This window comes from Idiotropiscis lumnitzeri, chromosome 10 (assembly GCF_059441095.1).
Source record: "Idiotropiscis lumnitzeri isolate Australia: NSW breed Sydney's pygmy pipehorse chromosome 10, RoL_Ilum_1.0, whole genome shotgun sequence".
Lineage (NCBI taxonomy): Eukaryota > Metazoa > Chordata > Actinopteri > Syngnathiformes > Syngnathidae > Idiotropiscis > Idiotropiscis lumnitzeri.
This window is the reverse complement of record NC_142400.1, coordinates 4,805,783-4,829,518: the sequence shown is the minus strand read 5'-3', so window position 1 is coordinate 4,829,518 and position 23,736 is coordinate 4,805,783. Positions and strand designations below refer to the sequence as shown.

General features: G+C 40.3%; 5 protein-coding genes and 1 long non-coding RNA gene across 9 annotated transcripts in view; 4 read left to right on the top strand and 2 right to left on the bottom strand.

The window, feature by feature from the left end:
• LOC148328731 (uncharacterized) overlaps positions 1-9,931 on the bottom strand; it is a 52,787-nt gene extending 42,856 nt beyond the window's left edge. Inside the window, exons 1-3 of the long non-coding RNA XR_015845558.1 lie at positions 9,575-9,931; positions 7,918-8,139; positions 7,425-7,546 (exon numbers count right to left, since the gene is read on the bottom strand). This is a non-coding gene — a long non-coding RNA (uncharacterized LOC148328731). The remainder of the gene's footprint in view (positions 1-7,424; positions 7,547-7,917; positions 8,140-9,574) is intronic.
• On the top strand, positions 99-3,242 carry nat14 (N-acetyltransferase 14 (GCN5-related, putative)). The gene is made up of 4 exons (XM_088306853.1): positions 99-262; positions 576-720; positions 936-1,241; positions 1,860-3,242. The coding sequence occupies exons 2-4, from the start codon at positions 640-642 to the stop codon at positions 2,304-2,306; spliced, it is 834 nt and encodes a 277-aa protein (XP_088162979.1). The 5' UTR covers positions 99-262; positions 576-639; the 3' UTR covers positions 2,307-3,242.
• On the top strand, positions 4,504-8,607 carry aicda (activation induced cytidine deaminase). 2 transcript variants are annotated; one of them, XM_088306071.1, is made up of 5 exons: positions 4,504-4,586; positions 7,349-7,514; positions 7,900-8,182; positions 8,321-8,436; positions 8,509-8,607. In XM_088306071.1, exons 1-5 carry the CDS (start codon positions 4,504-4,506, stop codon positions 8,554-8,556), a joined length of 696 nt encoding a protein of 231 aa, XP_088162197.1. In that variant the 3' UTR covers positions 8,557-8,607. The 2 variants fall into 2 exon arrangements, with proteins under 2 accessions (XP_088162197.1, XP_088162196.1); XM_088306070.1 differs by lacking the exon at positions 4,504-4,586 and adding an exon at positions 6,714-6,742.
• necap1 (NECAP endocytosis associated 1) lies at positions 9,550-16,682 on the top strand. Its single transcript, XM_088306063.1, has 7 exons — positions 9,550-9,744; positions 11,109-11,209; positions 11,501-11,605; positions 12,147-12,228; positions 12,330-12,438; positions 13,250-13,397; positions 15,086-16,682. Exons 1-7 carry the CDS (start codon positions 9,644-9,646, stop codon positions 15,190-15,192), a joined length of 753 nt encoding a protein of 250 aa, XP_088162189.1. The 5' UTR covers positions 9,550-9,643; the 3' UTR covers positions 15,193-16,682.
• On the bottom strand, positions 16,680-21,653 carry mfap5 (microfibril associated protein 5). Of its 2 annotated transcripts, none has more exons than XM_088306067.1 (7): positions 21,574-21,653; positions 20,291-20,355; positions 20,128-20,160; positions 20,006-20,044; positions 19,081-19,168; positions 18,421-18,494; positions 16,680-18,346 (listed from the first exon to the last, which is right to left on the bottom strand). In XM_088306067.1, the coding sequence occupies exons 2-7, from the start codon at positions 20,331-20,333 to the stop codon at positions 18,198-18,200; spliced, it is 426 nt and encodes a 141-aa protein (XP_088162193.1). In that variant the 5' UTR covers positions 20,334-20,355; positions 21,574-21,653; the 3' UTR covers positions 16,680-18,197. The 2 variants fall into 2 exon arrangements, with proteins under 2 accessions (XP_088162193.1, XP_088162194.1); XM_088306068.1 differs by having other exon boundaries at positions 16,680-17,126.
• Positions 19,322-23,736, top strand: part of epn1a (epsin 1a) — a 29,110-nt gene continuing 24,695 nt past the window's right edge. The window contains exons 1-3 of one of the 2 annotated variants that reach the window (XM_088306054.1): positions 19,322-19,436; positions 20,030-20,153; positions 20,285-20,341. The gene's annotated coding sequence lies outside the window, so the exon portion shown is untranslated. Of the gene's footprint in view, positions 19,437-19,986; positions 20,154-20,284; positions 20,342-23,736 lie in introns of both variants that reach the window. The other variant, XM_088306055.1, reaches the window with a different exon arrangement.

The window sequence follows — 23,736 nt, the reverse complement described above, 5'->3', positions numbered from 1 at the left end:
GACATGAAATGTACTTTACGTAGCGTTTGGCATTCATGTAAAATCCACGCATTGTGGAAGATACGTACGAAAACGACGTAAACCTCCATGTTGGACACGCTACCGTAAAATTAAACGGAACAAATGTGGATCCAGAATAGCACCTCTACGAATAATCTTCAGCGGTCTTTCAAGCCAATGTAGCAACACTCCACGGACTACACAACATAATATATATTTCTCCCATTTTTTTCCAACGTTTTTGGGGCCGTGCGTGGAAAAGGTAAGTTGGGCTGGAGGCAGTGTGGGTTTTGTCTGGTTAGCAACCATAAAATCACGTCGACTGCCGACTTCGCCTTAAATGGTCAATCAATTTCCTCAGTGCGACCAAAAAAAAAAACCCAGCATTGTGCATTAGTACACGATGTATAATAAATTTGTTTTGTGAGATAATATGTTCTTAATGTCAATAATATTGACGTGTCTGAAGTCTCTGACGCTTAATAACTGGCTACAGTGCAATTAATCTTAATTGTATGCAGTTCGAATTGCTGCGTGTTTGTCACTTCAACCCGAATCCCTTTTTTTTTTTTTAGAGCCTGTGCATATTCAGTTGCGGATGTTGTGACAAAGTGACTGATACACGAAATCCACGTAATCATGGTCAGGTTGGACCTGGATCAAGTAGTGCTGAGGAGGATGAAGGAGGACGACGTCGAGATGGTCAAAGGTCTCATTAAGGTTTGTTGAATTAAACACACCTGACTGGGAACAATATTTGCTATACCTGGAAAAGCTTATGAGATCTGATACAAGAGCTGTATTAAAAAAAATTGTGGTTGTTCCATCGAACTTCCCTGGTGAGGTGCGTAATATTTGGAAAGCATCACAATATTTTAAGTGCATGAATTTACACTGCAATGGTATCAATCTAAATCCAAATGAATTTGTTGCAGGAGGGCTGCGAGGGCATGGAAAACCGCCTCATCCTGCACATCCTCACTCGTCCGCTCTGCCTTTTCATCCTGGCAGTCTTTTCATCCGCCTTGCGCTGCCTCATTCACTCCTTCATCCTGGCCCTCACCCTTCCCGTCTTCCTGCTCATCATCTACCTTAAAATCACCATACCGCGCTCCACGGGGGTTCTGGGCTGCAGCCGCCCTTCCTGGGACTACGTGGGCAGCAGTTTCCGGGGGACGCATGATGAGATCCTACAGAATCCTTACTCTCGGATCAGTGGCAAGAAAGTCATGATGAAGAAGGTTGGTTAAATGGGTCACTAGGGACCAAATGTTAATTGTAAAATTAGCGACCGTGAACCCTAACTAAATTTTGTTTCATCGTGTAATTTAAATTTTTTTTGGAATGGGTTTCCACTAAATACAGCATATAAAAAAAAAAGGATGCCTCCTCCTATAAAATAGGTTTGTCTATTGATGACACAAGATGGCAGCAAAGCACTGATTTTGTCTAAATGAAGCTCCCCACATCAACATAATGGCCTAAAAGCACTGATTTTGTTCATTCATCATACAGTAGTTTATTGGCACAAAGATGCCACAAAAGGGAACCAAACAAGTCACAAGACTTGAGATACATGTTTAATTGGGCCAATGACCGCACTTGTAACTTAAATCACGCATCTCAAATCGTTTTCCCCCATTGAAATGAATGGAAATGCTATTAATCTGTTCCAATGTCTTCATTGTTTCAAAAAACTCACAAATTGGGTCTCTTCTATCTCAAAGCACTATTGTACTTTGGTGAATCTGCGAATCGCAAATATACAGAGAAACACAGTCGTGCTGATTATTCTAGAACATATCTCCCCCAATAAGCGACGATTCACTGCTGTCGTTGTTCCCTACCATCTTATTTAGCCAGGACGCAGAATTGGAGCCAATGAAAAAGACAAGGAAGCTTCATCAGAGACGATCACGCCGGAGAGGGAGCAGGCCGCAGGGCTGGTGTGGGTGGCGGAGAGCGAGGGCGAAATCTTGGGCTGCCTCTTCCGAGAGAGCGAGAAGCGAGCCGGCGTCAGGAGGTTCTGTCGGCTGGTGACGGGAAGCTGGTACCGCAGGGAGGGCCTGGCGCGCCTCTTCGTCCACAGCCTGGAGCACAAGGAGAGAGAAACGGGCGCGTTCCGAGTATACGCCCACGTGCCCTACCCGTCCAAGGTGGGCGAGGTCTTCTTCAGGAAACTTGGTTACCTGCAGCCCGGGGAGGAGGCTGAATGTGAGGATGCCGATGACGATGGACTGCGGGAGACTCCGGAGAGAGGCTTTCTGGGATATCCACTCACCAAGGTGTTTTACAAAGACTTGTGATGGGCGTAGCCGCCAGACATGATGGACGCAAAGGGACGCAGAAAACAGTGCGACGGCTGCTCCATGTAAGGATATTGAAATCTAAGTATTATTTATACGCATATTTATTACCTAGTCTGTTGTCTACTTATCCATTTTTATTTATTTATTTATTTTTGATGACGTGTATCCGGTCGACCGAGAAACTTGCTGCTGCCATACAACATTAGAAATTTTGTCAAATATCATCTAGCGGCAATCCAGAGCTTGCAAATTTGAGGGAGTTTTTAGCATATATTTAGCAAACAAGAAATATAGCTCATTGTTATTTATATATGCTAATTGCATGTTGACTCTAAAAATCATATTAGAGTGACTCAACCAATAAACGCAAGGAATTTAAGTAACGGGACTGTTTTAATTTTTTTTTTTTTTAAATGTGATTGTTAACTGGACTGAGTGGAAACCCAGGGAGATGACTAAAGTTGAAATTGAAACGAAACGAACGAAATGTGCGTGAAGTTCTTTGTGCATTTCCGCACAGTAATATGAAACTGTACTGTAGACAGGAAGAAAAATACTGTATAGGAAGTATTTGTGGTTTAGGTGAGTGTGCAGAATGCCTTCGTGCGCATGCGCTGCTTCTCGACCACTTCTCACCTGCTAAACAAAACCTTCAAGCGTCCTCTCAATGTTTTTTTTTTTTTTTGTACTTGAGTATGTTTTATACATTAAGGCAGTGGTTGTCAACCTTTTTTTTCAGTGATGTTCCCCTGTGATTTTTTTTTTTCAGCCAAGTACCCCTAAACCAGTGTAAAGCATTTTTGGGTACAAAAAAAAAAAATGTCTGGGTTTTTAAAATAATGAAAATGAATAACCTACTGAATATAAAAAGTTGTTTTCTGAACTTCTGTTGTCCTGAAACATTTTATATATTCAATAATTCTTTTTAAAGGATTTTTGCATGCCGGTTTGTTTTATTTAAAATCTTGCGTACCCACTGGAGTTCTTTCAAGTACCTCCAGGGGTACGCATACCTCCATTTGAGAACCACTGCATGAAGGGATGGTGAGCAAACATGAAAATATTCTCGACTGTACACCAACTGGCCACAACATTTGCTACACCTCCACAATCCTGTGATATCTTTCCTCACTTTGAGTCAGTCTTCTGTCACTTTCGTCACCAAATCCGCCAACTACATGACGGCCATCCGTTACGTTCACAAAAAAAAGAAAAAAAAAAAGGAAATTTCCTGCATTCATCTTAGTTTGTAAATTGTGGTTGTCACCATGGTGATTTATTCACAAAGTAACCAATAAGAATAAAGTTGATGATAATTTTAACTCTGCCCTACAATTTAAGGAGTTCCCTCTCTGGCCTGTGCTTATGCTCCGAAATCAAGTGGTTCCCTGACAGATGGATAAACAAACCGACCAGCGTTGGACGCGAGCGTCCACTCTCGCACGCTGCCAAAATCCCGCACGACTAGACGAACCTCAGATGGTGTCAGTGCAGCGTTGCATCAATCTGCCCGCAGCTTCCAGACCGCGGCACAGACAGGATGTTTGTGCCATGCTAATGTGAGGGGAGACACGTTTACCTTTCACTCGTGACACATTTAATTTTTTTCAAGTTCGGTGGGCCGGATTAAAACGTTTAACAGGCCGCATGGAGCCCCCCGGGCCGTAGTTTGCCCACAGCTGTTATAAGTTATCAGTATTTTTCAGGCTACTGATACCAAGGCACTATACTAAAAAATAAAAAAAAAACTGACATTGAGTAAATCCGCCTCTCAGTAGTTGTCAGTTCATCATGTGCGTCAGAAAGAAAGGTCTTCACAACTTTTTTTGTCATTGTCTTAAATTGGATTTTATATAATCAAAAGCACTCGAGGTATCGGTACTCGGTATCGGTGAGTCAACACTCGCACAAATGTGATATCAAACAACCCAAGTAGTGTGTATGAGACGTAATTCTCCACTATCATCCTGACAGCCCCTCATAATCTCACTTGACGTGAACACACACACACACACACCCCGCAAACGCCATCATGCAAACTGCACTTGGCAGCCACTGTCCTTTAATTATCTTTGATGAAAAAGCTTCAACACCCAGTAACGCGGCACTGTTGTTAGTAAATGCTTGGTCAGATATTTTCGATGTGTCAAAGCTGCGTTTGTACTTTTTCGGCCGTCGTCGGATTCTTTTCCGCATGACTGCCGGAGAGCAGACACCTGTTAGCAGGGCGCCCGTGCCCGCCCGATCTGGGGCTATTATTGTTGTCAGGAAACAGATGTGAGTTCACACACTGGAAAGAAAGTGTGTTTGCGACTGTGGTCATGTGCGTCTGCACGGTATGGCTGGTGTGCGAGCGCGCGCAGGGCGTGGGCGTGCTTGGAAAGAGTGACTCTGCATTTCCTACACTCGGGCTCGGGCCCTGGCGAGGGGTTAAATACATGCAATGTCTGGCTGGTAGATTCTTCTCCATCAATGTACACAGGAGAAGAGGTGGCAAACGTATATCACGCTGTACTTAAGTTGAAGTACAGGTAAACTTGTGCAAAAAAATAAATACTGGTAAAAGTAGTAGTACTGATTGAACTCCTGTACTTAAGTAAAAGTTAGAAAGCGCAAAAGTAAAACTACATTTTTTTCCCCTGTTGCTAATGTATAATATCTATTTTGACATGATCTCACAACCAAAAACAAACATCACTACCAACAAAATAGTTTTCCTCTTCAATTAGCTTGCAATAAATACACTATAAAAAGTCTACACACCCCTGTTCAAATACCTTTTTTTTTTGGGTGATAACAAGACAAAAGCCCCAAGATCAATTATTCAAAACATTTTTCCCACCATTAACTTCACCAATAACTTGTACAACTCATGTGTAATGTTTTAAAAAGATTTGTCTTGGTCTTAATTTTTTTTTTGTATCACAAAAACTTACCGAACAAAGAAATAAAAAAAGAAAAAAAAAGTACTAGCATGTTGTTTAACATCTGACTAGCTCCCACATTTTTCCTTGTCAGATTGTGATTTAATGTACCTTTGAAGGATGTTAATAGCTCAAATGAGATTATCTCCCTCCAGATCCAGAATAACTTTCGTACACTGAAAGAAAATCTGTAGAATCTACTCAAGTGTATTTCGTCAAGTGGTTTCACAAATTGAAATTATCTTATCAAATTTACAGTGAATATTTTAGACTCAGATTTTACTCTGTCTGCTGGGACTAAATAAAGTGTTTCTGGAATAAAATTAAATTTACAAAAAAAAGGACATGTCTGAAGAATCTACTCAAGTACAGTAAAAAAAAAAAAAAAAAAACAAGTATTTGTTTTTCCATTTCTTCCCACAAGATACAATACGGAAGTGCGTGATAAAATGACCTCGGTCGAATGTGGTCAACATGGGAAGTGGTTGCATACAGTTTAGTTTGGCATTTGCCACTTGAGGGCAGAGAGTACACAAACCAGGCGCGTGAGATCAAATGAGCAGAGAAGTCGGGCTTAGAGCACTGTCAAGTAATGCAGTATGAAGTGAGGTCGCACACATGAATCAGACTAAAATTAGGCCGCCGCACAATAATAGGATCAATGAGATAAATTTATACCAGATGATGCGTGGCACGTCATCTGTGCAAATGGCATGCCTATCCGGAGGGCTAACATCACACACAATTGAGCTCCGAAAAAAACAACCACCCTGGGAAAGGGTGAATTCCCCCAACCGCACAGCGCAAAAGAGTGTGAGGGGAGTCGTGGGCTGGGCTCGAGCTGGAACAGACAGTCGGAGCAAAGAGAGAAAAGACCGGAGCTGACTTGAACACACCCTGATTTGGCGAGGAGCGACCGTGCCTTCGAGGCTGCGGCCGGGACGTGCAGTCTCGCAGACGTGCCGGGCGAGAGTTGACAGTTTGGGAAAACCCAGCTGGCAGGGCGAGGTACTACGTGCCAGTTCTCTGAGGTCTGGGCATGCTTATGGTTGCACCAAATTGTGGTAGCATGTGGGACTGGAGAAAAGTGTGCGGCACAGAAAGGCTCGCACTTTGGTTCCAAAGAAATGCACTAAATAAGGGGTGTCTAACATATGGCCTGCGGGCCGGATTAGGCCCGCAAGTGAGTTTAATTGTGATTTCTTTTTTTCTTTGAAATCTACATATGGAATAGACAAACCATCATAGCGTCACGCCCCTAAAATCGAACTTTAAAAAATCTTTCTGTCCAACCAGAAGCTGCGTCTGTTGGATGCAGGATGTTTATGATGAGATGTAGGTTCTCAGTTCCCTCCCGCAAAATACACACACACAAACAGAAATACACGCACACAAACAGAAATACACGCACACAAACACACTTTCGCTCTTTCTCATTCACCTTCATTTAATACCCACACCCAGCGATTGAGAAAGCGCGTCTTTCGAAATGATTACAAAACTAGACAGGTGAGCAAAACAAATCCTTCAACACCGTTTAATGTTTAGATATAAAATGTTTATCCTTTTAAATATTGTATTTTTTATTTTATTATATATATATATATATATACACACATATATTTAATATATATATATATTTTTTTTTTGTAATTAAGTCACTATCGGGTCTGCTATGGTTGATCCCCAGAGGGTGAATCTTCATTTTCACATGTTATAAACGATCGGTAATCAGTTGAGGTTTCAGTCTTGCTGAGTAATGACAATCTGGTTTCAATGAAACGAGTGAAAGCGAGACCAGAAGAGTTGAAAATGCCTTCTTACTGTCCATTACTTGCTTTTGGTTAACCACAAGTTTTACATGTGCCCCAAAAAAAAATGACAGCCTCATTTTAATAATGAACGTACATTTCGTTTTTGTATCCAGTTGCTTATGACATCGTAAAAAAGCACTTTCCTGATTACGATGATGAACCACTGAATGATGCAATGCATGCCGTTGCAAACCACGATAATAAATTTAAATGTCAAATTAATGCGTTTGTATACTGTAAATGTGTATCAATCAAAACTCAACTTCTTATGTAAATGATAACTCATCTCCCTTTGCGCCAGTGTGCTTTTGCCCCCAAAAAAGTTCATCTACCACTACAAGAACATGCGCTGGGCTAAGGGCCGCCACGAAACCTACCTGTGCTTTGTCGTGAAGAGGCGAGTGGGGCCGGACTCGTTGTCCTTTGACTTTGGACACCTCCGTAATCGAAATGGCTGCCACGTAGAGGTGAGTATGGAAGAATAAATGATGGAGGCCTGCTAAGATTTAAAAAAATAAATAAATAAAAATACTGACTAAATTACATTCAATACACACACAAGTTTGAAGTACAGTGAAACCTCCAAAAATCGTTCTAAATTCATAAAAAAAAAATTCCTATCACGTCAAGTGAATTAATTAGTTCCAATATAAAAGCAGAGAACAAAATATAAATTGTAAAAAAAAAAAAAAAACATTAAATAAATTAAAAAAATATATATAAAATAAAATAAATAAATAAATATATATATATATATCTTGGTCTCGTTTTTTTTATACAACAAAAAAACTCATTTGAACAGACTTGTTTTTTAATCCACCGTAATATTTTCAATGTTCCATTTATCTGTAGTTGCTCTTTCTGCGCTACCTGGGAGCCTTGTGCCCTGGAGTCTGGGGTGGCGGAGAGGCAGGCCAAAGGAGGCGGAGCTACTCCATCACTTGGTTCTGTTCCTGGTCTCCCTGCGCAAACTGTTCCATCGCTCTGTCCCAGTTCCTGAGCCGGATGCCCAATCTTCGGCTCAGGATCTTCGTGGCCCGCCTCTACTTCTGTGACATGGAGGACAGCCAGGAGAGAGAGGGCCTGCGACTGCTGCAGAAAGCGGGAGTGCAAGTTACTGTCATGGGTTACAATGGTATTTTGAAATAATCATATAGAGTTGACACGATCATTCAAGCGATTTCGAAAAAAAAAATCCCATAGGAATAAGCTGCCATTTTCTTTTAACCTCCCAGGCCATAAGTACTGACTGTTTTTGTTCCATTCTCCTTAGACTACTACTACTGCTGGCAGACCTTTGTGGATCGCAAGAAAAGCAACTTCAAGGCTTGGGGTGACCTTCATCAGAACTCTGTCAGACTGTCCAGGAAACTCAATCGCATCCTCCAGGTACAGCGGCAAATTCACAATTGCGCAAAATGAAAGAGATTAAATTCAAACAACTAATTCTAACTTTTTCAGCCTCATGATATTGATTTAAGAGATGCATTCAAGCTTCTTGGACTGTGAAACATTTATCTACAGTGGCCCATCACTACAATTGCTGAACTAAGACTGAGAAAGGGAAAAAAATGCTTTCGTTGTAGCAAGGCTTGAAAGAATATTGCTTGCTTGCTTGCTGTGTCGATGCAATATGGTCAGACGAAATAAAATATCGACCTTGTCATCAAAAATTATGAGTCAAGTTTTCATGTTACTCAGCAAAAAGGTCATCCTTAATGCCAAATAATAAACACAGCGTTCAATGGCTGAGTGGATTTGAAGTCAGTTGAAGAACATCCATCCATCCATTGTCAACAGCACTTGTCTTCAATGGGGAGTCCAAGTCTAAGAGTATAGATTTCACAAAATTCTAAGTTCGCTGGTAAACGAAACATGGCACGGATTTTTGGGTAAGCACAAGCCATTCACAAATGCAGAAATAATAAAAGAATGCCCCTTTTTTTTTTAGTTTAGCATTTGTTTTGGAATTCTTTAGATGCTGAATTTACCTTAGTACAGAAATATTGTTTCTTTGTTCCCTTTCTATGCCTAATCTGACATTATAAGAGGGAACATGTTTTGTTATATTCAAGTACGTGGGTTAATTTATGTTAAAAAGGAAATTTTATTTTGTTTTTGTTCTCATTTTATTCCATTTGACTGAAAATGACAATTAGTTTTGAATACTAATAATATTATCGCACTGCAAAATGTCTTAATTAAAAAAAAAAGTGTCCTGTACCTATTTGTGCTCTCCCCTCTGGGCACAAATGTGCCATCTATCTCTGCAGAGCACTGGCATCAATCCCTGCGTATTGATAAAACCGTAATGTGTGTCATAAGTGACACACAAAATCGTTCAGTTACAGCAGAGTACAAAAGTATCAATAAGGGTCTTCAGAGTTAAACACAAGCGGGCAAAAAATGTCCACAACATCCTAATATCTACCATATTGCCACACAATAGCGCCTGAGCAGAAAGAAAGAAAATAAATTGCGCTACTACTAGATATATTACGGCCACGCTTTGACCTCACGGACTTACCCACAACACTACCACCATCACCACCAGCGGCGGCGACGACGGCGCACACCGACGGAATAACAAGGCAAGATGGCGACGGAGGGTCAGTTCGAGTACGAGTCTGTCCTCTGCGTCAAACCAGAAGTCAACGTGTACCGAATCCCTCCGCGAGCATCCAACCGGGCCATCAGGTGAGGCCTGACCGCGAGGGCACGATGCCCGCGAGCTGTCAGTCAGTGGACAAGCCGCTACCTGCTAGCCGACCCAATGTAGCTTCATGCTATTGGTTAGCATTCTCGTAATTTATTGGTATTTTTATTTATTTATTTAGTACTCCGTATATAATTCGTTCTTAGAAATAATCGTAATTAATATCTCTCAACGCTGTTTTTGGCGCTATATCCGCGGCTGTCCAGTGACATGCCTGACGAAAAATGATGCACGTCCTATTTAAGTATTTGTGAAGCGCCTGATAAATGTGATTTCCTCCTTCATTTAGATTTAGTACACAAAGATGGATAGCATCCTTTTATTCAACTAGTCTCGAGGCGTTTGATGTTCATTTGGCATTATCTGTGCCACCTGTGGTCGAGCTATTATCTCAAAGTAGTGAGACAATTTTGTTTGATAGATTTCGATCCACTCCAGCTGCATAGTAGTGGACATAACACCCGATTGGTCACTATATGCGGACCGATGACGTCATAATTCGGCTGGACTGCATTGAGATGCACCTTACTCACAGCTTGTGTCACGTTTTTTTTTTTTAACCATTGATGCCACAAATGCCTAAATTCTGATATTTGTGCCATAAAAATGTGTTTTTAGCGTTTATTTTGGCTAATATTACCGTACACATGATATATCCATTCTCTTTTTAGCCTCCATGAGTTAAAATGTGAATCCAATTTGCCCAATTTTTCAAATCAGTAGTGCTGGCTTTAACTTCAATAATATTAGCAAAGATGCTGTTTCTTTAACCACTCGTATTTCAAATTCATCCCCTCAAGGCCAGTGAACTGTCCCTGGATGACATCAGGATTTTTCTGACCTCTAATTGGCTGGTCAAAGCAAGCCCAGTTTAACTCGCGAAACACATCTGTCGTGATCTGCACACATAAATATATTTATTAACCAGTCCTTCTAAGTGGTGTATTATATGGAGCTTTTTTTTTAGCTTCACATCCACCACACGGTTCTGATGTTGGAATTTCAAATTCAGGCTCAGATCTTCCTGTGTGGCCTCAGTTTACATGTTCGCCTGTGATTGCATGGGTTTTCTCAGGTTGTTATTGCTTTGTCTCACATTCCAAAAAACATGCTTCTTAGGATAACTAATGCTTAAAGGTTAGGCTCCTGGTAAATGGTATTCTGAATTGTTCAATTGCGTGTTGGTTTTCTGTATAATGGGTTCTCTCATTGCGATATCATTGTGTTATTAAAAGGTGGATTCAGTTGTGTTAGTCCCCACTGAAGGCCCCGAAACAACACGCATCCATTCATTGCTGCGCACACATTACCTGCAATCATTCTGTCTCGTGCATCCCCTTCTCAGGGCCGCTGATTGGAAGCTGGACGCACCCGACTGGTCGGGACGTATGCGAGTAGTGGCTCGGGGGAAAGTCGCCTATGTCAAACTGGAGGACAAAATGTCCGGTGAGAGAGAAGCAGCTGTTACTCGGGTATTGTCTGATGTCGCCCGTCAACCAAATATCTTCTTTTGTTCGTTTGCCTCTTTTGAGGTGATACACAAGCTGGGTTTATCATTTAGATTTAGATTTAGATTTAGAATTTCTTGTGCTCACAACAACATTCACAAAACTCTATCTAACTGTACAGTGAGCATAACAGTTGAAAAAAATATGTAAATTGTGTGTCATGCTTCAGATTGTCATCAGAAAATTTACCTTCAAAATAATCACGATTTCTTTTCGGTTCAATGTGCAGGGGAGCTGTTTGCTCAGGCTCCGGTGGATGAGTATCCCGGCATCGCCGTGGAAACAGTGAGCGACTCAAGCCGGTACTTTGTGCTCCGCATTCAGGATGACAACGGTGCGTACACGGCAGGGAAATTCCGATTCAAATCATTTATCTGTTTTACATGTACATTTCAAGCGACCAATACTGTTTTTCGCTGATGGAACAAATTGAACAAGCTGCATGAATTTGACAGAATTGCGTGTACAAAAAAAAAAAAATCCACAAATGTCAACAATGGGCAGTGACACCACAGAAGTAATGATACAAATCTTAAACATTACGTAGCGTTGAGTTGGCCTTGGCTAACTCTTCCCCTATAATTTTTATTTGAATGAGGGTAACCTTGGCATTACTTCACCGCCCACCAGCAATTATTGTGCGCATTAGGCGAACGCAAGTCAGAAATTGCTTCTGCAATAATATGTTCTATTTGCGTGTATGTTGTATGTACCGTTGAACATTAAATGGGGAAAAAAAGTCCTGTTTGTCCCGATGTGGTTTCGATAAAAAAAAAAAAATGTTTTACTCTTACTTCCTATACTTAAGTACATTAAAGATAGGGAATTACTTACTTCTACCGTTCTGGAACGTAATATGACATTTTTTTTTACAGGCCGCAGTGCCTTCATCGGTATCGGATTTGGAGACCGGGGTGATGCCTTCGACTTCAACGTTGCACTGCAGGACCATTTCAAGTATGTGGCCTTTGAAAGTTAAATCATCATAGTTGATTAGAAAAAAATGCCTTTAATGAAATGTAACTTCAATAACTGTTTTTCCTTATTTGTTTGTGAAGGTGGGTAAAGCAAGAAGATGAATTCAGCAAACAAGCGCAGGCTCCAGAGTCCGTTCCGAAGCTTGACCTGGGCTTCAAAGAGGGACAAACCATCACGCTCAATATTGGGGTAACTTTCTTTGGATACGATGTCATGTTTTATGTTCATGGCTTCGACATGTTTTGTACTTTTTCATGATAGAGTATAGCATGTTCCAACTTGTGTTTAAATTTTGATTACAACACTTCTGTAGGAATGAAACTATGTAGCAAACTGAATTCCTGAAATAGTTGCGGTATTTCTTCATATAGATGCCCGGGAGTGGCTTGATTTACTTAATTGTGGCAAGTTATATAATTATATCAACAGTAAGGTGCACAGATGAGGAATTTATTTTATTTTTTTAGGTCAATTCCAATATTTGACAATAAAATTCATTAATTGGTGCATTAATGAAAACAAAATGTAATTAATAATAGAGCTTATTTTTTGGCTCCATTAATGTTTACAACAATAAAGATATGAATTCGAGGCAGAGCATTTTTATTGTTTTACAGTACTTTGCCCTTTAGTATTTGTCAAACTTGAAAACAGAAAAAAATCGACAAAAATCGGCCAATTATTTTCAGTTGTTTTTTTTTTGGGAGGTAGGGTATTTAAATGTCGTACTTTTTTACTTGCATTGTAATGTGTTTGAAAAAAAAACATTCTTCATTTAATTAGCTATTATTTTTCTCCGCATTTTTAAAAGTGCTAATATCGAAAACTGGACCAATTTTTTTAAATTTATTTTTTAATTTATTTTATTTTTGTTTATTTTTCCCTACCCGATTTTTGAAAGAGCTAATATCAGACAATTAGTTGGATCCTGCTCAGGGTACCACTGTGAAATGAAGCAGTCCGACACGCACTTATCCAAATGTCCCCCCCCCCCTTGCAGCAATCCAAAAAAAAGGATAGGACTCGTCCGCAGAGTTCCGGTGGCCTAGGACTCCTTCCGCCTCCCCCTGGAGGCAGGCTAGCCCCGCCCCCGTCCTCCCGATCTAATAATCATAACACGCAGCCATCTGTGGGAGGAAATGACACAGGTAGGTAATTGTAAGCCTCCGTGGAAACGCTGGTAGAGGTCATACGGACAATTTGCCCGTCTCTTGTATTTTTGTTTTCCTTTCATGTCAGAAGTATTTTGTGATCTCAGGAGAAACAAGAGGGTACTGTTTAGGTTACCAGGTGTCTTACTGTTGAGTTAACATCTCACCTTTTCTTTTTTTTGTTTTTTTTTTCCCCTTGTAATCTTTATACATTTAATATAGCCACCAGCTCAAGCTGTTAGCGGAGAGACTACATGCCCAACTGCCCAGCCATTAGCGCGTTTCTGTCTTGTAGCTGACTCACAGTTTATGGAGAAGGGCTGAGGAAAGTGATTTATTTGTTGAAAGAAGTTGTCAAATGGCGTACGTTACCTTGGCCTCTGCGTATTAGCGGCAAGCTGTTGCCAATGGGGCTTTGCAACCACAGTGAGGAGCACTACAAGGTTTAACACACACACACACACACACACTGGGATTTGGGATGAATGAGCTTTTTACCTGACTTTCAAAAATAATTCCTTGACCACCTGGTTCAATTTTTGTTTCCGTCCCAAATTACAACTAAGGTTTCCATATGGAGCCGATTCGGATCCATGCTCCTTTTAAGTTAAAGTGACCCGACAGAGCAGCCAGTCTAAACAAATGAAATTCGGTCTGTTATGTTCCTAACACGACACCGTCCGTTGCTATGTTTGAAAGGAATTCCACTTTCATCCCTGCCACAAAAGTTCAAGAAAAGTAACGTAAAGGTGAAGAAGTGCTTAGGAGATTTGTGTTTGTGGAGAGTCCTCGCGTGTCACCTGCTCAAAAATGAAGATGCTGATTGCCTTCTGAATTTCAATTTCGAAAATTGAATGTGAAAAAGGACAGAATGGCATTTTTAGTGAAGGTCAAATATAGTTTCAGAGAAACTGAAATATATTTCATAATTTTAAATTCAGTTCCAAACTAATATATTTGAATTCAAATTGTACCGTTCGGATTCCTTTTTTCAATCCAGTGATTCTGATTAAAATTCAGTTTATGTAATTCAAGTGCATCAAATCAAGGACTAATAGACTGAGAAACAGTTTCTTTCCAAGAGCCATCTCCATTCCAAACTCTCACACACACACACACGACCACCCTTACCTTGCAGAACAGCAACGTGATGTGTTTTTATATATCCTATCCAGTATTACTTCCATTGCACTAACTATTCTCTTATTTATCTAAGTTATATATTTATCTGAATTATTGTTGTATTGCACTGGAGAGGGGAGCTCTCTAATCTCGTTGCACACTTGAGTACAATGACAATAAAGGGATTTCTGATTCTGATTCTGATTCTGAATATTTACATTAGGAAGAGTCCTGACATATTTCTTGCTTGATTTTCACAGCTTTTTCTTAAATTTGCTTTATTGAAAACGTTTTACTGATTATTTCTCATTAAACACTTGGTTAATTGACAACGATATTAGTCCAATTTTGCATCTGTGCTTCAAATCATTTTATTCCACTTTAATTAATTAAATGTTAATTAATGATGCATTATTTTTTATCGCATTTAAAAATAAATATTTTAATATCTTAATTATTTGACATGCACTAAAATATGCTCAGTATTTTTTTTTTTTCTGTTTGCCTGGCCCAGCTGTTCGCTGAAAAAAAATGAAAGTTTTATTGTTTCTCTTCCCCATCAGGTTGCTTGCTGAATCTGGACTCCAGCAACTCCAACTTGGTGGCTCCGTCCAATCCGCCCGTGACGGCCGGCTCGGACCTGTGGGGAGACTTCGACTCCCCGAAGTGAGCTGAGTCCCGCTTGGCTCTTCCTCCCTCTTCTCTTCTCTCTCTCTCAGTAACATTATGCAGCACTTTTGGCGTCGTTGCTTTCCCCTTTGAGGGGGGTCCCTACCGCTCCCTGCCGAGCAGGGTACACCCTCACGCTACCCTCCCCTCCTCCTCCCGCCACCTCATGTGTACTGTACTAATTAGTCAATTTAAGTTCTAATGTTGTTAGTCTCAAGCCTAACACTAAAACACTCGTCACTGTTTATGTTTATTCCCTCAATTTAAATGTGAACATTCGATAGAAATGTGATGAAGGAAATGTAACAATGAATGCAGTTTCTGTACAGAGAATATTTATTTTGCAACGTGTATATCCCCAGTTGTCTCTTGGTTATGGAAGCCCTTTCCCCAAAAAGTTTTTTTTTTTTTTTTGGGGTTTAGTTCTAAGAAATCAATTTTCGCCAGTGGATTATTTATTTATTTTTAACAGTTTGTGAAGACCTTTTCTGCTTGTGACAGTTCGATCATCTTCACACGCAAGCCCATCCGTAATAATTGAGACATTTACACCCAACCGGAATCTAAAAGTTGACTTTATGAAGGTATTGTATACTTCTGCAAAAAGTTCTCCTTTAATTTTCCTAAACGGCCAGGTTGCGCCAGGGCGAAAAAAAAAAACACTGACGAACACGGGTTTCTGACCCCCCCACAAAAAATCCACTGGCAGAGACAGTTTTTGCTTGTTAAAAAAAAAAAAAAAATCCGGGAATAATGGGCTTCCATAATCCTGCGTCTGTGTTGTAGCTTCTTTATTTTTTTTTGTTCCCTTTGCTGGGTTAATTATATGCACTTTGTCTGTTAGTACATCTTAATTCAACACTGGGGCATTGTTGTATTACTCTTTTCCGTGAGGTTTACCACCATAATCTTTACTTGAAAGAAACTTGAACTTGAGTGGGTTCCCCAAGTGGTGCTGCTCTATAGCCCCCTCCAGTGGACTCTTAGGGCACAACAGCAATACTCTCAGTGTACGTAGTAGACATGATAGAGCAGCTGCTTTCTTAAAACTAGCCGCAGTAATAAATCAGTACAGAGTTTGAAGGAGGCAGCCAAGTTGGATGTGCCCGGCCTATCTAAAAGATTTGTGATTTAGTGGCTGTGGATGTCAGCTATGCTCCATCACGAGCTCCATCCCGCTTAGTGAAGTCATCGCCTGTCATTCTTGGAGGTGGTCGTCATCTGACAACCTAAGAGGTTGTGTGCTACCGAACTCATTTGAACTCCGGGGTTTTGATGGAAAGTGTTCAATTTTGGATTGTTGGGACCAAGCTTTTTGTTTGTGAAAAGCGTTTTGGGTTATTGTGACGTCGTTGTGTACATGCAGCTGGATTATGTTGATTGATTGGCACTTGCAAACGTTCACCTTAACAAAATGTTTTACCGTCTAATGTGATTTGTTGTGTATGGAAATGAATATGCAAAGATAAATATACAACAGAAAGAATGCAACTTTTAAGTATTTTATTTCTTGCACCAAGGAAATGTGGGAGGAAACGGAACCAAGCGTCGGTTTAAGCGATGGGATACAACAGTGCGTGTAATACGTGGATTAGTTAGCGCCTTGCGTTGTCAAAGCGGGTGCGATGACAGGACTTGATATAAAACCTTGCGAAAAGCACACCAAGCAAGTAAAGTTTTTTTCCTTTACAAATACAAATTGTAGCCATTGTGCCATGTTGCCGTGGCGACGCGCCAAAAGAAAATCATTTTGTTTTTAAGGGTCTAAAACTAGGCAAAAACTCATGAAACACAAATCAATCCTAGGAAAAGATTTAAAATTTAGAGCAGGGGTGGGAAAACATTTTGATTGGTGGGCCACAATGGGTTCTAAAATTTGACAGAGGGGCCGGACCAGGACCAGATGGATGGAGTGTTTTGGTCACCTCACCTCATCTGAGAAAAAAAAATAAATTTAATTTTTAATAAAATTGAACAAAAGCATTACAACAAAATATCTATCTTTGAAACACCACAGTATTTAGAAAATAAAACATTAACAAGGTTTATTCATTTAGTTTTTTTTTCAAGTTTGGCGGGCCGGATTAAAATGTTTACCGGACCGCATGTGGCCCCCGGGCCGTAGTTTGCCCACGCCTGATTTAGAGGGTCATTGTGCAGTTTCATAAAAATTACTCAATAGCGCCTCCTATGAATTTTTACCAATGCACCTCTGGTTGAAAATTTCATCTAGATCTGCAAAAATTGGGATTTACATCTAACTGCCCAAAACCTACCAAAAAAAGTCTTTTGGAGTCATACCCTGAACCAAACGAGAAGTCCGTCATGTCCTTGCACTAGTACATTCTTTGCCCTCACTTGTGTGACAACTTTGTCATTCTAGTACCTGTTAGTCGTTCTACAAAGCTGCACTAGTTGACAAGTGCATGCTGATATTGTACTAGTTATCTCGTGCTTCACTCGCAGAAAGTATCGATATCGGGCTATGAAAAGGAAAATCGATTCAAATCGATAAATTGATTTTTTTTTATTTTATTTTATTTTTTTAAACCCAGCCCTAATACCAAAAATATCAAATAGTAATTCAACTTGTGTGTGAATTGTCCTCGTCGTGATGGCAAAGCGTCTACAGTTGGACCTGAAGCTGTGTATCAAGTATATAGAATAAATTCTCAAATGGCTGTCTTTCGTTGGCACTGGTGGTGGAATCCACATTTTTCGCAAGATGTCTTTCCTCCAGTGCACTGAATCGACTGGTGAGTACAAAATACGCAGACCTTAAATTGGGTATGTCATAAATGCTCCAACGGCTTTCCATAGCACCTTTCGAAAGGGCCATTATGCCTGCTGGACATGATCCATGAAATGCACAGGCAATTAAAAGTTCGGACACATAAAGGTATGACTCAGCACGCGTATATGTGTGAAAAGCGGAAGAGACCCCCGCCGATGTTGAGCGTGAGATTTATAGTGTTATGGACTGTTTTGCTGAGAACGTCCCCGCAGTTACGTCTTTACGGGGCGCCGAGACAAAAAACCCAGTTGGGCCTTGTTTTCCGAGGTTTTGGGGTTGCCGCGGCGATTGCGACAACGTTTCCTATTAGATGACCTCTCAATGCGCTTGGGCCACCCGGACCGCTCTCGGCACAGCTCGGCTGTCGGATGAAGGCGGACAGATGCGTGTTAGTGGGAATGGAGGGGAGGGGTGGTTAAAAAGCAGCTGGCTCACCTTTGAGATTCTCCTCAAATTCGCACACCGTCCTCGTGCAAATCTCGTTGTTGATCACGTAGACGCGATGGAGGCTGAGGCACAAACGGGAAGGAGTTATATGCCACTCACAAAAAAGTAAGTGATAGTCAGCTTTATGTTGAACTTTCAGGATGAGCCTAAAATGGTGAATGTGATTTGACCTGTAAACTTCTTGAATGTCCAATTGCTCAATACTTTTTTTTTTCTATTTGTTTGATGTATGAAAATCTTCTAAGGAATTGCATTACTATTCCTTTCTGTGACTCTCCCAGTCTCTCTCTTGCAAACTGCTGATGACATTCTATGACAGTCCATACTAATTATTAGTTGTCGTCTTGGTCTCGTTATTTCAAAATGAGACTGTAAATACAGATTCTAATTAATCCATTAAACCCATATTTTTTTCATTGTCACAACTATTCCTTATATAAAAAAAAGGTCATAAAATTCAAATTATTTTTTGGGGGGAAAAGATAAACACTTTTAACTACTTTACATTTTAATTCAAATCCATTTTAGGAATTACATTTTAAAGAGGAATTAAAAAAACATCTTTCTTTGTCAATAAATGAACATATTTGGGTACACCCACTACTGATCTTTGCCATCTGTGTAGTAAATCCCTTGGCAGGTGCACACCTGTGGATGCAGCGCCCGCCCACGTAGCTCTTCACGGGCCGATGGACCGAGTACATCCTGGTGCAAGGGTACATCTCCTCCCTGCAGTCTACATGATCACACATGTCATGCTTATACTTTAGAAGAAAAAAAACAGTTATGACATCATAAAATGTAATTTTAAAAAACAAAACTGTTTTTGCCACACTTTCTCCTTCAATGCCCTTGTTATGCTCATTCTAGTATGTACACTTGTGTCCTCTAGGGGGCAGTATAAGACAGACGTGAATATATTGTACCGGAGTCTCAGCTCCTGCCTTGGCTTCTCAGTACGGCAATAATGCTAATCATGCTTCGAGGAGCAACAATATATTCCTGTGAGTGTTGTTATTATCTTCCTACATGTGTTTCTTCGCTGTTTGTTTTTAGATGTACGTCGCTAAAGTTTAACAACACCGACACATGGATGCTAATTGCTAGCACGTGTTTTCCTTTGTATGCTAACGGGGCTACGTGTTTGCTTTAAAATCACGTCAATTGGGTCACTGGATTAAAAGACAAAGATATACCAACATTAAAAAAAAAAAGAGAAAGACTGTGTCAAATGTTGTTTTAAACTTTTCACGTGTTTTTAGAGCGGCCCGGTTTTTAGCCCGATACAAGTCCATGTTAAAGCTTTTTGAAGGAAGGATCGTCTTCAACCACATTACATTTGGCGGAATTCTGAAAAAAAATAGATATTAGAAATGATTTCCATAAAAAAAGGATTTAAGACTTCGATTGAACTACACCGAACATACTCAAGTGATTGTTTCCAAATGTACGGAGTAACAGTAAAATATTACTTGGTGGGGGGGGGAGCCCATCTTCGGAAGTACACTAATAATGTATTCGTCCTTTGTTACTTTTATTAAAACAACGTGGCAGGTTGTGGTGGCCCACTTACTGGCTGACGGGGGGGTCTTTACAGGTGCCTCGGTGGTCTCTGGAGACAAGAAAAAAAGTGAAGTCACAGTGCATAAAAAGCAATGTCCTGATCTTAAGAGAATACTTCAAAAGCAACGCTACCACTCTCCTGGGCTTGGACTACAGCTGTGAGTGCTGTGGAACACACCCGAAGGAAAAAAAAAAAAAACAACATAAGGGGGGTTTAACTTAAAAATATATAAATAAAAAACACAATGGCATTCTAGTTAAACGAGATGATTTGTATGTTGTTTGGCAGTGTTACCGTGGAGACCGCAGAGGAGCAGGACCACTGAAAGATTGCCCATTGCGAAAGGTGAGCTTGACAAACTAGGGAAGAGGAAAAAAAAGTTCAATATATTATTTTTTTTAATGTAATATAAGAAGTCTACACACCCCTGTTCAAATGTCAATGTAAAAAAAAAAGCGTCAAAACTTGTTTGTTTTTTTTAAATTTATTTCAAAGAAACTTTTAGAGGAATTGAGAAATAAACAACTGAGATCTTGCAGTTGCTTAAGTGTGCACACCCTCTTATAACCGAGGATGTGCCCGTGTTCACATTTAAAGCAATCACATTCAATCTCATATTAAATAAGCATTAGTGCCACCATTTAAAGTGCCCTTGGTTAATCCCAAATAAAGTTCAGCTGTTCTGCTTGGCTTTTCCTGGCATTTTTTTTTCTTTCTAATGGAAGCTTGAAGCTTTTGAAACTGTTAATAATTTTACCACAGCATTTTTCCGTCCTCTGATTGGTTGATCAGAGCGAAAGGTTTTTCAAAGTTGAAATTGTCAATAACCTCTTATGCAAGTTTTATTAGCATATTGTAGTGTCCTTTTTTAATTAGTCATCTCAACTTAGTTATGTTCAAGAAAAAATAAGGTCCATATGAGTTATATTTTCAGGGGGTCTTGCACCGGTTGCCATAGAAACGAGGCCCCATATGACCCACCGGCTTTTGCTCTCTCTACCTCCAATGTAAGGAAAGGTTTGCTTTGTCGTGTAGTTTAGTGAACACTAAACTGTTGAGGTGCAGAGTTGTTTTTTGTTGTTGCTGTTTTTTTTAACATGTTTTTAAAGCTTTTCCCATTTGTAACTCGAGTTGTTTTCTCTCGCTTACCGCACTGCATCATTCCTCTCGCAATGTGTCAGAGCAACTTAGTCCAAGTTGTGAGTTCTCTCGAAAGAATGTGTTTTTTTTTCCTTGGGTGCCCAATATGAGCACCCCTCCACCCTTTCCTCCGTAACACTTGCACATTCTTTTCCAGATTTTTTTAGTTTTTTAGGACAAATCAACACTTTCCAATTGGTTTGCGCATATTCTCTTATTGTGCTTTGGTTGGTGGGATGATTAGCTGTCACTGAATCTATATACAATATATATAAACATAACTAGGGTGGAAACTGTGCAAAATCTCTTATTTTCTCATGATTAACTTCAATTAGAAGCGTGTACATCACAATCCGTCACAAACATGATTAAATATAAATACTCTCCTGCATATATTTGCTTTTTAGCTTCCCCGAGAAAAAGGAGATAATACTCACCACTTTTGCCGTTGTCCGAACCTGCTTTTGTTTAACGACTCCTTTGTCCTCTTATTTTCTCCTCCTTCTCTCCTTCTCCCTCCTCCTTGCCCTCTCCCTCCTCCCGCATCTTCCATCCCTTCATTGTTTTCACCATTTCTCCCTTCCCCATTCCAACAAGCCCTAATTGATAACACGCTGCTTTTGTCTTTTGATTCACGCAATATTCTTATTTTCAGAAAATGTCTCACGTTATCAGCATGCGCATTAGAAACACGCCTAATTGTTTGTTGACTAAAATGCAGTCTTTAATTGGTTAGCACTAGGTAAGGTTTCCAAAAGTACTTTAAAGCTGCAGTATCAAATTTCATATCAAGTAGATCATATTTGAATTATGCAGTTATCTGCATGGGTCTATTCTTGACACAACCAGCAGGGGGAGCCAAATTTTCACTGGTTGTAGCATTGAAAATTCAGCTGAGGGGTTTTCTGATTTATTTGCATCTGCATTACCGGACTTGAACATGAGGTGACAAAAGTGCACACACTGTATAATATTAAGGAGAAGTAATAATGCTTGTTTAAAAAAAAAAAAAGACTGTTTCTACTCCTTATGTCGGCAAAAGTAGTGAAAATAGAAAAAATCCTATTGTCTCCTGTAAATTTTACTAACCTGAACGTGACATTCATAATTCAGCAGTCATAGACAAGAAAGACATTTGGGATGTCTTCCAAGAGACAGACATCTATCATTCCCCCTGGCACATCGGGGTTACGCCGAGTGCCTGTTGGGTGGGGTGTGTTTTTTCCACTCCCATGGACCTAACAAGGTCGCCAGAGAGACTTTGATGACAGCTTGACAGATGTGAGGGCAGAGTAAGCAAAAGAGAGAATACAACTGGGACGATTCATCGCGTGCCCGTGTCAAGCTGACACGCCAGACCAAAAAATATTGCAAGAAAATGAAACGGGAGGACGGTTGGGATAGTGTGTCGGTCCGGTGCAGTAATTTGCTTTTTGATTCCTCTTTGGGAAAAAAAAATAAAGCCGCTGGTGAGGCTGCTTAAAGCACCTCGTCCATGGCAGCGATTGGCCTCAATGGAAGCGCTAGACATTTTTTTTTTTCAGTACTTGACAAATAAAGATAATTCTGATTCTGATTTTTTGTTCAAATGAAATGCAAAGGGAGCCTTGTCAATTTCCCCAAATGTTAGTACTGCAATTGGGCCTTTTTGTATCAAATCAAATCGATTTTTTTTATTTTTTTATTTTTTTATTTAAATCGAGGCGATTGGATCAATAAGCAGTTTTTGCAAAATCAAGATTGTGAGTTCTTCTACAACTTCTGTTAAGGTGGTCAGGTGACACAGAAAAGTGCACGAAACATGCCGGACAGTAAACACATGATAAACTCCCGGCTCGTTTATTACACGGACGCGATTTGTTGCTGCATGCCAGTGCTGCAGCACATGTTAATAACCGCCTTCCATTTCACCCCAGGACATACTTCCCCTTCCGCATCTCCCTCGAGTGCTGCGTAAAAATGTATCAGCATTGCCGGTCTCCCTCGAGAGAGAGAGAACCCCAAAAAACTCGAGGTGGAGCGCTCTAATGAATCTGGGTTGAGAAATGGAAGCTGCTGGAAGGTAAACAAAGCCTAATGACAGAGAAAGGTTGGATCGTGAATGAAAATTTTAATATGTGATGACATTCGTCACCGCAGGGATGCATTTCAAACATTTGCAACTGAGTCTGTATTTACTTCCACACCACAAGCCATCCATCAGGATATCGTTTCACTGCTATACTGAGACTCGTATACAGTACCGTATGTGCTTTTCTCGTGCAACGTTTGCGTTATGAACACACACGTGTAAGATGTCCCAAAAAAAAACGCTTGTTTGTCTATATGTTGACTCGTCCGGGATGCACCACACCTGTCGGTAGAAATCACCTTGGACAGGCGCCAACTTGCACTCTCATGAGGGCAAGTGCTATAGAAAATGGAGGAAGGGATTTTCTCGGCGTTAAATATAAAACATATATCGGAAAGAAAAACACGGCCATCTGGCGGGGCACAATCCTCGCACAGTTCACTTTATGCAAGATGGCCAATGCATGTACAGTAGTTTCTATTTCTGTCAGATATCACAACTGAGGCATTCATCGTCATGCAGTCTTGAT